The sequence below is a fragment of the Carcharhinus amblyrhynchos genome, chromosome 9 (genome assembly GCF_965287045.1).
Source record: "Carcharhinus amblyrhynchos chromosome 9, sCarAmb.v2.hapA, whole genome shotgun sequence".
Lineage (NCBI taxonomy): Eukaryota > Metazoa > Chordata > Chondrichthyes > Carcharhiniformes > Carcharhinidae > Carcharhinus > Carcharhinus amblyrhynchos.
The window spans coordinates 57,432,138-57,448,400 of record NC_137332.1 but is presented as its reverse complement, the minus strand read 5'-3'; the positions used below and the strand labels follow the sequence as shown (position 1 = coordinate 57,448,400).

At 40.2% G+C, this 16,263-nt stretch overlaps 1 protein-coding gene across 2 annotated transcripts in view; it reads right to left on the bottom strand.

Annotated features, from left to right (window-relative positions):
- trmt1l (tRNA methyltransferase 1-like) overlaps positions 1-16,263 on the bottom strand; it is a 51,055-nt gene that overhangs the window by 8,846 nt on the left and 25,946 nt on the right. Inside the window, exons 11-15 of one of the 2 annotated variants that reach the window (XM_080195732.1) lie at positions 16,000-16,190; positions 14,905-14,983; positions 10,048-10,214; positions 7,110-7,193; positions 4,480-4,606 (exon numbers count right to left, since the gene is read on the bottom strand). In XM_080195732.1, the coding sequence (XP_080051858.1) occupies positions 4,480-4,606; positions 7,110-7,193; positions 10,048-10,214; positions 14,905-14,983; positions 16,000-16,190 (648 nt within the window). The remainder of the gene's footprint in view (positions 1-4,479; positions 4,607-7,109; positions 7,194-10,047; positions 10,215-14,904; positions 14,984-15,999; positions 16,191-16,263) is intronic. The other variant, XM_080195733.1, reaches the window with a different exon arrangement.

The window sequence follows — 16,263 nt, the reverse complement described above, 5'->3', positions numbered from 1 at the left end:
TCCAGTGATACTAGATCTTTTCATCAATAGCAGCTTTTTGAGAGAGATGGCTGCCAAAGAATGAAAAGCGCTCAACATATTCTGAAGTCTTTCCTTGCGCAGATGTGGGTGGTGGAATATTTGGCTGACCAGGTGTGGGTTAACGAGAGTTTTGTTTTGGCAACATTCAAGGACACACCTTGCACGCAGAATTAGAGATGGAGAGGGGCTTGCATATCTGGTGCAGAGTGGGCAATGACACCACAGTCATCCACAAACTGTAGATCATGTACGTCTATTAATGTAGCATACATGTGAATGAGGTTAAAGAGTTTTTCCACCCAGGCACTATCTAATACTCAGGTCGGAGGGCACTTGATCTTTGATGACATGAATAGCCAAAGTCAGGCGAACTGTAAATATTGTGGGGGATTATCACACATCTTTGCTCGACTCTGGCCTAGATTTTGAAGAATCAAGTCAACTGCAGTGAAACCATCATGAAGCAGCTTCAGGATTGCAAAGAAGTTTCTTGAACATCTATATTTCTGAAGCACAATTCAGAGTTTCATGATTTTGTTTGGTCAGGTAAATGAATGCAACAAACGTTTTCTGGTGCTGTTCTCAATATTTTTTGTGGATTTGTCTGGCTATAAAGACCATAGTGGAGGTTCCTCTTGAAGGTTCAATGGCACACAGGTTGGGATTTTCTGCTTCCAATTGTATCAGGTGGGTTCGGCGACGTGAGGGGAAAATCTTGCAAGAACTCTCAAAGCAAGTTTCACACTGTAAAAGCAGGACGTGATTGTCCTTTCTTCATGCTCACTGTTGGGAACATCATTTGAGTGCATTAATTATGAGGCATCTATGCCTGAATCAACACTCTCCTGTCAGAAAATCCATTCACATCGGTGTGAGGAGCAGAATGACATGAACCACAGTTGGTTTCCCAAGGCATGCACCTGGTGAGCAGACTTCTCAGGGGAGCTCAAGAGAGTGCATCGCTCAGGGGGCAGTGTCGGAAGAGGAGCACAGGGTGGGGGTGGGGTTCCAGGGGAACTCCTTAGCCCATAGGGGCAGCCTATAAAAAGGCACCCTGACTAGGTTGCTGGTGGGGTGGGCGAGTTAGGCCATTCCATCAGTATTACGTTGCGGTCCTTTAAGTTTTTCTAGTCTCAAGTCCTGCACCATACAGCAGAGAATGTTGCCATTGCCATCAGTGGCTTCAACATTGTTCTTCCCACCGGCTATCAGCTTTTTCTTTGCTGAATTTGAGGAAAATTCAGCCTTGTGTCTGTGAGAGGATTTTCTCAGCTACAGTTCAAGAGGTTCTTTTTTCCCTCCCAATTCTGTAAGATAAATGCATGGCGTCTTGATTTAAATAAATGTCTATCAACTTTGAAGATTTCAGCTGGTAGTGGCACGGAGGGAACCGAGTGTAGGGTGTCGAAATTTGCTGATGACACCAAGATTGGGGGAACGGCAAATTGTGCGGAGGGTGTGGAGAGTCTGCAGAAGGATCTAGATAGGCTGGGCGAATGGGCCAGGAAATGGCAAATGGAATTTAATGTTGGCAAGTGTGAGGTGGTCCACTTTGGTAGGAATAATGGTAGGAAGGACTATTACTTACGTGGCGAAAAACTGCAGCAGGCGACGGTGCAGAGGGACCTCGGGGTCCTTGTGCATGAGTCGCAAAAACCCAGCTTGCAGGTGCAGCATGTGGTCAGGAAGGCGAATGGGATGCTGGCCTTCATAGCGAGGGGGATTGAATATAAAAGTAGGGAGGTCTTGCTGAGGCTATATAGGGCATTGGTGAGGCCGCAGCTGGAGTACTGTGTGCAGTTTTGGGCGCCGCACCTGCGCAAAGATATTTTGGCCTTGGAGGGAGTGCAGAGGAGGTTTACTAGGCTGATACCGGAGTTGAGGGGGTTGAGCTATGAGGAGAGGCTGAATAAACTAGGCTTGTACTCGTTAGAGTTTAGAAGAATGAGGGAAGATCTCATTGAGACGTATAAGATGATGAATGGGATGGATAGGATAGAGATGGAGAGACTCTTCCCGCTCAAAAAAGACAGTAGGACTAGGGGGCACAGCCTCAAGATAAAGGGGGGGCGATTTAGAATGGAGTTGAGGAGGAACTTCTTCACTCAAAGGGTGGTGAATCTCTGGAATTCTCTGCCCATTGAAGTGGTGGAGGCTGCCTCGCTAAATATTTTTAAGACGCGGGTTGATGGGTTTTTGATAAGAGAGGGGATTAAGGGTTATGGGGAGAGGGCGGGAAAGTGGAACTGAGCCACGACAGATCAGCCATGATCTTATTGAATGGTGGGGCAGGCTCGAAGGGCTAGATGGCCTACTCCTGCTCCTATTTCTTATGTTCTTATATTTCCTCAGACAAAAAGAGAAAATGCTGGGAAATCTCAGCAGGTCTGGCAGCACCTGTAAGGAAAGAAAAGAGCTGATGTTTCAAGTTCACGACCCTTTGTCAAAGCTGATTACTTCTGACTTCATCCCGTAAGCACTGGCCAATGGTATACACCAATGCTGTTATAGACAGATGCATCTGTGTCAGGTGGATTGGTGAGGATTAGGTCAAGTAGATTTCTCCATCTCATCGCAGACCCAGTCTTACAGGTATGCCCTTTTGGAATCGGTCTGCTTGGTCGGTCGTGGTGCAAAAGAGCCACTCTCGGTGATGGGTATTGAAGTTCCCCAAGGTATTTGTTGTGCCCTTGCTACCCACTTCCAAGTGTTTCAACATGGGGGATTATTAATTCATCAGTTTAGGGGGCGAGGGTGGTATGTGGTAATCAGCAAAAGGATTCCCTGCCCAGATTTGGCCTGAAGCCATGAGACTTCATAGGGACTCTGGGGACAACTCCCTCCTGATTATATACTATTTTGCTGGCACTTTCTGGTGGATTTATCCTGCGGGACAGGATATATCCTGGGGTGGTAATGGAGGTGTCAGGGACACAATGTAAGATATGATTCAGTGAGTATGGCTATATCAGGTTGTTGCTCATGTAGTCTGTGGGACAGCTCTTCCAATTTTGGTCATATTGGAAGAGCTGTCCCACAGACTACATGAGCAACAACCTGATATAGCCATACTGATATAGCCAGATGCTAGTAAGGAAGACTTTTTAGGGTCAACATGATATGGTGTCCTGTTGCCATTTCACATACATCAAAGCCTGGTGGATCGAAGGGTTTTATTCCTTTTTAATTTTTTTGTAGCAGTTTGGTACAACAGCGAGGCTTGATAGATCATTTGAGTATGGGTGAGGTTCAACCACATTGGTGTGGATCTGGAGTTAACTCGTCAGCCAGATCAGGTCCTTCCCTAAGGACAACAGCTTGGTTTGCCTAAAATTTAGTTGGAGGAAATTATGGCTCAAAGATTGCATATTTAACAAATAGTCCAATAGCACACAACCCATAGAAGGGTTGAGATGGGTGATAGAGAGGAGTGCTGGGTGCTCTGAGTGGACCTGTGGAGGCTAAATTTATGTCTAATGGTTGTGTTGAAAGCAGTGCTATCAGAAAGATTAAAGGACTAGGGATAGACCCTTGAGGAAAATTTCTAAAATGATGAGGAGGGCAAGATAAGTCACTGCTGCAAATGCTCTGGCGATAATAACATTGATAAGATTAGCTCAAAGCAAGAACATTCTTATGGAGCTGGAGAAGGATGGTATAATTGACCGTGTCAATGGCTGTAAAGAGACAATGGACAGATAATACACCACGGTCAGTGTGACAGAATAAATAATTAATTATTTGGTTAGGGTTATTTTGATCCTGTGTTACAGGCAGAAATACGATTGGATCCAAAATTGCATGAATGGTAGGCTCAGATCTTTTTAAGCACTAATCTTAAAATTGCTACTAAGAAACAATAGTGACTGAAGTATTGCATAAGTAAAGAAACTATTTGCAGATGCACTGAAATGCTGTACTTGAACCAGAGTACTTTTAAATGAGCGTTTTATTCTTGTACTTTCTTTTCTCTTTTTTTTAAGAAAAAAGGGCCCCTTGATCAGTGAAATAGGAAATCAGCTATATGAAGGAAGCAGTCATAGCAGCATTACTATTTGTCTTAGATTGGTAACATAGAAGTAATTTGATACAAGAACTTGGGCTCAAAGATGGATGCATACTGAAAACTGAAGGGTTCATGTACTTGGTCTTAAATTGTGCATAAATATAGATTACAGCTGGGAATCAAATAAAAAGAAATCCATGATCACAACGTTTCGTACAAATACAGTACTTCATCACTTGAGACTACTTAATTGGTTCAGGGATTAGCCATGTAAGTAGACTCCATGAAATTCTTCATTAAAGCATTAACCTCTGAACTGTGACCAACCTGTATATTCAGTGAAGCTGGTTAGCAGACATTGCCAGCAGTTGTAGAGCCAAACTGACTGATGAAACCTTAGAATAGGAGAATTTGTAAATGGACAGAAAGAGAAAGAACCTTTATTGCCTTACTTTGGGATGTTCATTCCTCGAATACTATGCCTATGGATGCTGTAGTAGAACGGAGGATGCTCCGCAGGAATATCTCCTTTTTGACGTTTTGCTGCATTCCCAGACACATCATTACCTTTCCGTTTGTCTGGGAAAGTGGAAATTAAGAATATTCATTGGTTACAAGAATAACTAGTAGGTCATTGGCATATGCCATTGATACAAATCAGGTTCACTCCACATACAGTGCACAGAGCAAATTAATTGAACAAATCATTAACTTTGCGAATAATTGTCTTCCTGATTCAAAATAATAAACTGAATTAACCTTCCTAAGACAAGCGATTAGACTGAAATATATTGATTTAATTGAGATTGCTGCTCTGCAAAATCACAGGTTACCCACGGGGATGTTTTACATTCATGCTTGTTTTGGTAATCCTAACATGCTATAGCATTCCATTTGTCATTTTAACTGCAATAATTGCTTAATCATTATCTCATGTGTATGACATAGTATTGGACAGAACTTAGACCACAGAAATAGGAATGTTGGGCAAGTGGTCTATGCCAGTATTTCCGCTTTATTACAAGCTTCCTCCTGCCTAATTTCATCTTGCTTGTTCAGCATATTTTCCATTCCTTTCTGCTTCATGTACTTACCTAGCTCCCCTATAAATACATCCATTCCACTCATCTTAGCTACTTTCTAATCACACTCCGTAGTTTTTCCTGAATTCCTTAATAGTGACTATCTTATATTTACAGCTTAAAGTTTTGGTTTTCCCCACAAGTGGAAATATCTTCACAAATCTAACCTGCTGACATCCCCTCACAAATTAAAACCTTAGCCTTTTCAATTCTGGGGAAAGAAAATCTCCAGATAAAATTAGATCCAAGCAAGAGCATTCTTATGGAGCTGGAGAAGGATGGTATAATTGACCGTGTCAATGGCTGTAGAGAGACAATGGACGGATAATGCACCAGGGTCACTGTGACAGAATAAATAAATAATTATTTGGTTAGGGTTATTTTGATCTTGTGGTACAGGCAGAAATACGATTGGATCCAAAACTGCACGAATAGTAGGCTCAGGCCTTTTTAAGCACTAATCTTAAAATTGCTACTAAGAAACAATAGTGGCCCTGTACAGTCAATAAGAGCTGCAGGGAGTTATTTAGTGATGTTCAAATGCAATAATTCATACTGCAAACAATTGATTCTGACACCGCACTTCAGGCAAAACAAAGTAAATGCTAATTTTATAAATCTCCAAGGCTATGATGGTTACACTGGCTCCAAATGTGCACAGCTAATGTGGCTGGACACAACAATACATTCCAGGGGCTATTGTAAATCTCAGCAATAAATTGTATTTGTATAGTGCCTTTAATGTACTAAAACGTCTCAGGGTATTTTACAGTATTGGTAAACACAATTTAATACCAAGCTACATAAGGACACAAGAAAAAACAAAGTGCTGGAGGTTTGACAGCATCTGTGGAGAGACCAAATAGAGTTAACACAGTCCATATGACTCATTTTCAGAGCTGAAGAAAGGTGGAAACATGATGAATTTTATATTGTGGATGAGGTGGAGCAAAATAGAAGATCAGGGATAGGTGGGAGCCCAGAAAAAATGTGCCAAATGTGTCATGGGCACAAGACAAAAGGAGTGTTCAAGGTACTGTTGAACACCAAGGAGGATATTGTTAGGTAGGAGTTTAATTAATGACTATAAAAAGACCACAAGGTAAGTCAGTATAATTGAAACAGGGAACAGTTTATTAAATGCCTTAGCAGGTGTACAGTCAGACTAAAACTGATTCCCCCCTAGTCATCTGACCCACTCTCTTAAAGGGTCATACATACATAACAGGTGAGAATAGTGACCTAAATGCCAAATGGCAGGTCAGTGTCTGTCAGAACATAAGTAGCTCCAAGCTGCAGGACACAACACAGGACAGAACTTGAGGCATTTGTTGAAGCCCAATGATCTGGTTTGGATGAACTGTGATGTCATTTTCTTGAAGAAAATTATGTAACATATATCTGGTATTTCTACGTATTCTCAATCCACAGCCTGCTTGATTGGAACTCTATTCATTACCACAAATGTTCACTCCCTCCACCACCGACACACACGGTGGTAGCAGTGTGTATATTGCATACAAGATGCCCTGTACCAGCTCACCAATTCACCTCTGACAACACCTTTCAAACCTGCAGTCTCTTCCATCTAGAAGGACAAGGGCAGCAGATTCATGGAAACCCCACCACCTGCAAGTTTCTCTCATGGAAACCCCACCACCTGCAAGTCACACATCATCCTAACTTTGAATCATAACTGGAACTCCCTATCTGGCATGGTAGCCATACCAAAAGCAGATGGACCGTTGCTGTTCAAAAATGTGGCTCACCAAGGGTAATTATGGATAGGCAACAAAAGCCGACCTTGCTATCAGTACTCGCATCCCATGAAAGAGTAAGAAAAAAATCTGTGCTTAGAGTATTGCTGTGTTTTATGCACAAAAGCAAAGTTTATCTCCTGATTTCCATTATCCACTCCAGCAGACCATTATCGCAGGTAATGGAGATCCAAGCCTGCATTACATTATCACTGAATTTTACTCAATTAAATGAATGCTTACCATGTCCAGAATACACTACAGTGGTTGAATCTTCAATTCCAGATTTCTGAGAAGCTAAGGTTTTGATAACAACCCCACTTTCCTCTAGAGAAAAAGAGAACATTGAAATAACCATTGGTACTTAGATGACACTTCATTTATTTTTGCTCACCCTTTTCCCCTACAATACAACCTCCATCAGGCAACAGGATGGTACAGCTCAACTTGTCAGTCACTGCCGTAATCTAACTATACTGCTACATCCAAATAAAGACCAGCATTTAAATAATGCTCTCCATGACCCAACGTGATGCCCACAAATTTGCAAGTTCCAACAAGTGGTAATGCAAAAATGACCAGATATGGTTACTTAATAATGATTATGGGAGATTATTAAATATTGGCCTGGACACTGGGAATAGCTCCCCTGTTTTCTTTGCATTGGGGCCATGGAATCTTTTACAATCTTGAGACAGCAGATGGGCCTTTGGTTTAACATCTCATCCAAAGAACTCCACCTCCAACGGTGTAAGACCCCCTCAGTACTACACTGGAGAGTCAGCCTAATCTCTAGAGTGGGACTTGAATTCACAATCTTTGAACTCAGAGGCAAAGTGCCACCAATTGTGCTACACTGACACAATCCAGCAGTATGTTGTAGCATCACACAAAACCTTCCTGCTAAACGTGTTGGGAATGATAGTTAGCTGTGGCAGCATCTTGTTTTACCATTGGGAATCTCTCATTCTTAGGGCACTGAATTGTAACAAAGCTTGATTGAGACTTCTCATCTGTAGAGGGATATATACTCATCATCAGGCACTGGAATGTGGGGAAATTAGATAACATTTTATTCTTAATATTAACTGCAATCAACATTCCTGCTCTGACAGGAAAATACTATTTCCAAACAGAACACCAGAAAATGTTTCATTGGAAAGAAGGCATATTTTTAAAATGTATAATATTTTAAATTTAAATCTACATCTTCAAAAGTAATTAAGAATTCAATTACCACCAGACTAGATTTCTAGGTAAAGTAAAATAGCTGTGTTAAGAACATCAATTGAGGGACTCTACCTTACTGAATGCACATTTCTCAGTAGGATACTCCAATTATAGTAAGGAATTGCACTTATAGTGCTTTTCATATCCTCAGGCAGCCCCAAAGCACTTTAGAGTGAATTACTCTGAAGGTATAACCATTGTTAGTATGCAAAAAAAACTAATTAATCTATTCTGCTAAGGAAACAAATTTCAGCAGTTACTCGACCACTGTTCTTCAAACAACATCACTGAATATTTCATGTTTACAGCAACAGGTTAATGGACCGCAATTTAAATGTTTCTTCTGAAACTGATACCTCCAGCATTGCAACAACCCTTCAGTAAGGTACTGAAGAACGATATTCTCAAGTTCTGCAATTGGGTATGGGGTGGCACAGTGACTCAATACCCAGATTGGGTCAATGTCTATGCAGAGTGTGCATGTTCTCTCCTGCGTGGGTTTCCTCCCACAATCCGAAAGACATGCTCGTTAGGTGCACTGGCCATGCTAAATATGCCCGCAGTTTACCTGAACATGTGCTGGAGTGTGGGATTTTCACAGTTAACTTCATTGCAGTTTTAATGTCTGCCTACTCGTGACAAATAAATAAACTTTTAACCTTACTCAAGAGGCAAGAGTGCTGCAATTGAGCCAAGCAGGCACTGCAATGGTATCAGTTATGTTTCTCTGGTAACAGCTTTGCTATGCTTAAGGTGAGACCGGTCATCTTCCCAAGACAGAAGGCAACAAGCATTATGTGGAGGTGTAATCCAAAATGGACATGGGAATGCACTTACAAAATCCAGTAGGGAGAGAAAATATGCCATTAAGCACAATATTAAACAAAGTATTGAAAGGAATATACATCTTAAAAGAGAAAACATGAATCCTCAATTTTTTGGTGAGTGGTAGGGTTGGTAATGATAATGATTTAGCTGGACAGATGGAGTGACAGCTTCAATTAAGCCCGTCAATGCATCATAGGCTGTTTATCCAACATGGGCAGGTCGCAAGAGGGTAGGAAATTGGTCGCTAGATCAGAAGCAATTCTATGCTTGAAGGAAATTTGTGAAAAAAAATTTGTAAATGTGGAAAAAAAAAATGGATAAATTATAGGACACTAACCTTGCTGCAGGGTTCAAGTGACAATGAATCTCATCATCCAGTACACTGTGATAGGCTTTTTTAAAAAATCACATATATATTGTAAAGTTACTAGCAATTGTTTGAGTCAACATTTTTTGCTGACAGTGGTCCAAATAATCAGCATGTTTGGTGCTGTCATGCATTATCATACCCATACCAAAATGAATAAGATTTGTAAAGCAATCAAGGTGACCAGCAATACGCGCACAAAGGGCCTTGGCCTTTTGCCTAGACTTAGCAAAACAAAGTCAGTTACTGAGAAATGATATGGCAAACAATATTTCTCCCATCCCTTCAATATTTCCCTGTCCACTCCTTAGGCATGCAGGGGTATGATCTATAAGCACCAGCTTTTTTTGATAATTGACTAAATGACAATTCTTCAACTGGCCTTTGACACACAACTGTTGTCAGGCAATAGCATCATGGGGTCCCTGCAGCAGAACTTGATCTAGTCCTCACCAAATGATCACAGAGGTGTTGGTTCTAACCAGGAGTGGGAGCTTTGGTTGAATTTTCCCTATTCTAACTAGGGACAATGAGGCCAGGTATAGTTCCTTAAACATCCTGATCACAACTACCCGAAGTAGCACAGAGCAACTTTCTGGATCTGCTTGGCTTAATTATTTATTGTTTTTAATAATTGAGCACCAACTGACAATGTCAATTGGTGGCAACTGCGATTTTTCCAAAGTATCTCAGTATCTCTAAATTGTTTTATGCTTCCACTTTCAAAATTATTATTGTATCACTGGATAAACTGACCTTGGCTGCTGTGACTCATTGGTCCAAATATTGAATAGTGCTTCAGGGTTGTACATTCGGATTCACAGATCAGGTTCTTTAGCAAAGGCTGGATGTCTTCAATTCCATGTTGAACTGCTTCAAACAACATTCTTCGCAAGAAGCCTGTGTTAAACAATGACCCAGCCCTTGAAATTGAATAAAAAGCCAAGAAACAGAGGAAAATTATGACAAGAGGCAATTTACAGTGCTCTTACAGACACTACCAATAAGGATTATATGTATTATAACTGCAAGTGTTAGTACCAAAGAACTGGTGAGTTTTACAAGAAAATGTTGTACCTAAGTTCCACCTCACTTAGCCACCTCTGAGCCATAGACCCTTAGTTAGCTTCAATAAAGAGTGACGCTTCTGAAAGAAAACCTCTGGGATCTTTGTATATTAATGGTTAACAGTCAACGCATATCTAAAATTGTTTGGTTTCATGAAAAATAAACAGAAAAGTTTTAAGCAAGATCTTTATTATTCTCCTCTGCTTTCTCTGGACCATGCTAAAATGGCAGGTGAAAAAGGAGCAATTGCTATCAGGTTAAGCAAATGGTGCTTAGTGAGAGAAAACCAGAGGGATTCCTCTGCAAGGTGTATTCAGTGTCTTGGGCAAGTTAAGGGACTTGCAGTGCAGGGGAATTCAAAAAGTGTATTATAACACCTGCAAGAATCCAACGATGGGCAGGATAAACGCAAGAAAAAAAATGTATAGATTTTGTATTAAAGTGTAATTGCTTTAGTTGGAAGACTACTTTGTTTGTTAATGTTTCCGCCTATGTATTTCACTGAAAATCTAGACGACAACATCTGATGAACTGTCATTGATCTCAAATATTAATTGTGAGTCTCTCCACAGATGCTGCCTGACCGGCTGAGTATTTCAACTATTTTCTGGTTTTATTTTGGATTTCCAGTAATTTACTTTTGCAACAGAATATTTGATTATTTGTCCCATTTATCTCCCCTACACCCCCAACAAAAATGAGCTAAGGATTTCACAATTACAAAGCTTGGGCTGACACCAGATTAAAGCAAATTAGTGTCTATTTTCCATGGAGGAGAATAAAGACTTGCAGTAACACTGGTGCCCAATCAGCCTGTGCGCAGCCGCTGTTTTTCACTGTAAATCCTATATTGTACTGTTAGACTGAACAAAAAAAACTGGGATGATATCCATGAGAGTGTGCAGTATTCACATGCTGTGTTACCTGCCTTGCTGTGAAAAAGATTTATAATAGTCAAGGCAAAATTATGAACTCTAAGTGCAAATGATAGACAGGAGATTTATCATACAATTATCTGTAATCAGAAGTGCTGTTTGCAATTTTAATCTATCAGAACAAAAATCAAAAATTACTTGCCTATTGTAAAAAACCTACAGGCTTGGCAAGGTTAGCCACCTGAGTGTGATGTACAAATAACTGCCAGCTTAAATTAATTGTTGAAAGTTGGGAACTTTCAAGAGGCAGAGGTTTAGATGAAACCATTAGCAACAGTGAATTAATGCTTTATAATTTTTATAATTGAAGTGGAAAATGTTCTCTGCTTGCCACTTGTAGTTGAACCTAAACATGTATACAAAGAACACATACTGAATCACAAATAATAAACAGAGGTTAACCTACATCAATCTAGGAATATGAAGCTGCCTTCAGGTAGGCAGCGAGGCTTTGCAACTGTCTTAGTTCTGGTGGTATTGAATCTGTTCCATAGAACAAAGTGTACACTGAGCACAACGGGATCTGGATTGGATTAAACTCCTGCTTCCACTGGATTTGTTTCCACTCAATAAAAATTTAAATCAGACTAAAAAGGACGATAAGTATATAAATTGAGACAATGCCAAGTAGTAAATCTGTTGCTGGTGCAGGAATATCCCAAGTAAGCCACAAAGTCAAAATCAAAAGCATATTGAAAGAAAAGTAGCAGTTTAAAAAGGTGTGTGAATAGGATAATTGGAAACTGAGTCAAACACTAGACATATATACTAGGGCATCACAATCCTCCTCCAACTGTACGGGTGCGTGGCTGTGCAGGAGACAAACAGACCATCAAAACAAGTATCCCTTTAAGATATGCACATAGAGCTACATGGCAATTTTAAAGGCACACAGTGCAACAAACAGGCCATGGATAATAAAGAAATTAAAGGGAACATTGATCGCAATAGTGTACTAGTCAATTGCAGCAGTGCTATCCTTTAGTTGATCATGTAAGTAGAGGCAAATGATGCATGAAAATATTAGCACAGAAGCTTCACTTTGTAATTGGAATTAAGTAGATTTCCCAAATCCTGTTTGCAGATTGTTAAGAGGGCAGTGCTAATAATTTGAAATCTGCATGCAGCCAACATCTTGGTGTGCTCTCCCACACTGGCTGCTACTTCATTATGTCAAAAATCTAAATGATGTCAACTTGCATGAAAGCAAGTTCTGTTTGGTGGCAAAATGGTTAGAGATGCTGCCTCACAGCAGAGACCAAGGTTCGACTCTAGTCTCGGATGACTGACTGTGTGAAGTTTATATGTTCTCCCCATGTCTGCATGGGTTTCCTCTGGATGATCCGGCCTCCTCTCTGTCCAAAGACGTGCAGGTTAGGTTGATTAGCCGTGGTAAATCACAGGGTTACAGGGATAAGGCAGGAGGTTGGGACTGAGTAAGATGCTCTTTCAGAATTGGTGCAGATTCGACAGGCTGAATAGCCTCCTTCTGCACTGTAGGGATTCCATGGAAATGCTGTTAAATGGATCAATCACCTTCATCACTTAGGAAAGTAGTACTTCTTTACTCAGAGTAATAAGAGTAGGAAATGCCCTGCCTGCAACAGTAGTGGATTCATCAACATTAAGAGCATTTAAATGGTCCTTGGATAAACATATAGATGGTATTGGAATAGCGTAAGTTAGATGGGCTTTACATTGGTTTCATAGGTCAGTGCAACATCGAGGGCCGAAGGGCCTTTACTGTGCTGTAATGTTCTATGTTCCACTAAGATTGGGCTTGCAGTCTGCAGCATCTCATGCAAAATAAATTTGTACGCAATTCTGGAAATTGCGAACAGCTTTTGCATCCTTGTTTTTGATCAACTGCTTTTTACTTGCATTTTGATGACTTTTATGTATTATTTATGCTATTGAAAGCAAGTCGAGGTCCTCAAACTATTCCAAAGGTTAGACATCCACTAGCATCTACATTGCTTGTCTATTACATATTAAATTATATAATTCCTTCCGGCTTATATAAGTAGCTTGTCAGAATAAATACTGAACTGTGGGGCAAGTTTTGAAAGACTTTCAAAGGTGAGCTGCAGTGCAGCAAGGGGGGAAGACATATTTTCCCCCTTGCGGCACCTTGCGATGGGGTGTCATTGTGTTGGTCCACAACAGCTGAAGATTCTGGTTAACCAGTCAAGGTTGGGAAAGCTTGTGGAAGTAGAATGGGAGACAGCAGTTAAGGATTTGTACACAAAAACGAGGGTGTAAATGGATTGGAATACAGAGGTAAGAGGCGAATCTTAAGTTTAGGTTGATAGGTGATTCTGGTGCTTTCCTGTATTTTGTTTTACTTAATGTCTATTTTTTATGTTTTGTATTAATATTTCTATAATGCCTTTACTGTCTTTCTTAGGATAGCCAATAATGTTATTTGGTGTTAGAAGTTTGAAAATTGCATGTTTAAACAACTGTTACTGTAAAAGTAATATCTTATTACAACTGCTCTGCAACTTGTACTGTGAATGTTCAGTTCACAGCGTTTTAACTATGCTTCTACAAGGTATAAAATAAAACAAACTACTGCAATAAAAAGGCTTGCACTTATGCAGTGTAATTCACAACCTTCAGGATGTCCCGAAGTGTTTTATAACCAATGAAGCACATCTGAAGTGAAGTCATTGTTGTAATTTATTAACATGAGCTTTTAAGACATTGCAAGCCTGGAGTTATTTCGTAATGATCATGAAATTAGAAGCAAAGAGATGTGTTCCTCCACCCTTCACCGTCAGCATCATTGGATCATTTCTGAACAATCCAACGTTCATCTCTTGAAATTACATTTTGAATGTAATCCTTCACAGTTGTTTCATTTCTTATGGGATCTTCCCTCAAAACAGTTGCCATTTTGTTTGGTTCTAAATTTTTGAAAGGGACAAAATGCTGGAGTGAATTCAAGTCGGGGAATGTCGCCTCCAGCCCAAATGTGGTTCCCGACCTCTGGCAATACAGTTCTTGAAACTCAGGCAACTCAGTTCTATTTTTATGCATATTATTTAATTGTTAGTTTGTCTTGTCTATATTTTTTGTTATCTTAAGGGGATGGAAAAAGCTGCTGCTAGTGTTGTCTCACTGATAAATTGTAAATCACAACGCCAGCAACTTGAGATAAATGTTTCAAGAACATGGATTTAAACTTTATATGTGACCTTGAGATTATTTGGTATGGACAAATGCAACTCAGTTAGGGGAGCCCTGGTTTAAAAATTGGCTTTTCATCTCTCAAGCTCACACTTGAGCATTGCAAGGACAGTTATATCTGTTTTCACAGAACCTGTTGAGAATTTTACTTTCTAATCAGTTCCCAGTACCTGAATCAAAGCCCAAATGCTGATTGCAACTCATCCACGCTTGGCTACGTTCACACAACTGCCACAAGAAATGAAAATTGTGCTCTCCAGCTTAACATTGTTAGATTGAAATTCTTTGCAGGTGACAGCAAAATGAGAACTATTCCTGTAGTCAATTTGAACGGGGAAAAAGAGCTTAGGGTCTTTTTACAGGAGAAAGAAAAATGGGAACATTATGCCAAGTCCTTAATTGCAAGAAGCAAACCTACCACAACGGTCCAAGTTCCACTGCTGTCTTTCCTGGCATACTTCCATGACAGTCACAGGGCAGCTGACGGTATGCACTCTCTGAAAGAACAACACTAAATCAGTTTGTTACTAGACAAAAAGCATTGTCGTAAGTCAATTTTCAGACTGATTACAGTGTTTATATTATATAGCTGTAACTCAAAACTTGCATGGGCATAAGACCATATTCAGTAAAGGTTTAGATACATCAGAAATCCACGGAGAACAATGTTTATTGTGTTTAGTTCTGTTTTCTGTAATTGCTGCTTGTAAAATATACACAAATCTTAACTGATTTAAAAAGAATGACATCAAGCTCCAATAACCGCTTCTGACTCAATAATGTAAATTCTTCAGATTTAATCACAGCTGTAATTCAGAAATACTTATCCAACAGTGGGACCAATGGCCTCAACTCAAATGCCGTAGTATGAGATTTCTGTCATTGATGAATGTCTCCTATTTACAAAGTTCATTAATGGCAAATACAGATGGAAACAAATGCTGCATCCTCACAATATTAAGTACTGGGAATACTTGAACGATTAACACTGTGGATCCTGACCACCATGACGGCAAACAAACATTTGATTTGATTTGATTTATTATTGTCACATGTATTCGCATACAGTGAAAAGTATTTTCTTGCATGCTATACAGACAAAGCACAGCATTCATAGAAAAGGAAACGAGAGCACCAGCATGTAGTGTTACAGTCATATGTAGGGTCATACAGTCAATAATATGTAGGGATATGGGGGTAGGGCCTGGATGGGATTGAGGTCGGTGCGGACTCGATGGGCCAAAGGGCCTCTTTCTGCACTGTAGGGTTCTATGGTTCATAGCTAGGATGCAGAGGAAGGTCAACTTAATGCGAGGTAGGTCCATGCAAATGTCTGATGGCAGCAGGAAAGAAGCTGCACAAGTCAGTTTATGTGACCTCAGACTTTTGTACAGTACATGGCCTACACCATTCCATCACTTCAGTGGAAAGAAAATTCATGAAGTAAACAAGGAAGAAACTGAAATACTTTTAAGTAAGTTAGCTGTACAGCTTTTTATTGATATTGTCTTACCTTCTAGCATATGGCACTTCTTATAGAAGACCCGTTCTTCACACCACTGACAATGGATCAGGCGACGTATTTTTTTCAGGCTTTCGTCTGCCTGGGTCGGTCCTCGAAGTACCCGCACGACCACCAGAACAAAGTGCTCCAGAGCTACAGTAAACAGAACCTCAATACCCTTGTTACAGCGTGCAGCAGCCCTGTAGGAAAACACCATACACAGCATGAAAAAAATACAACAAAACAGTAAGAAAGAAAAACTCATTCTGGTTT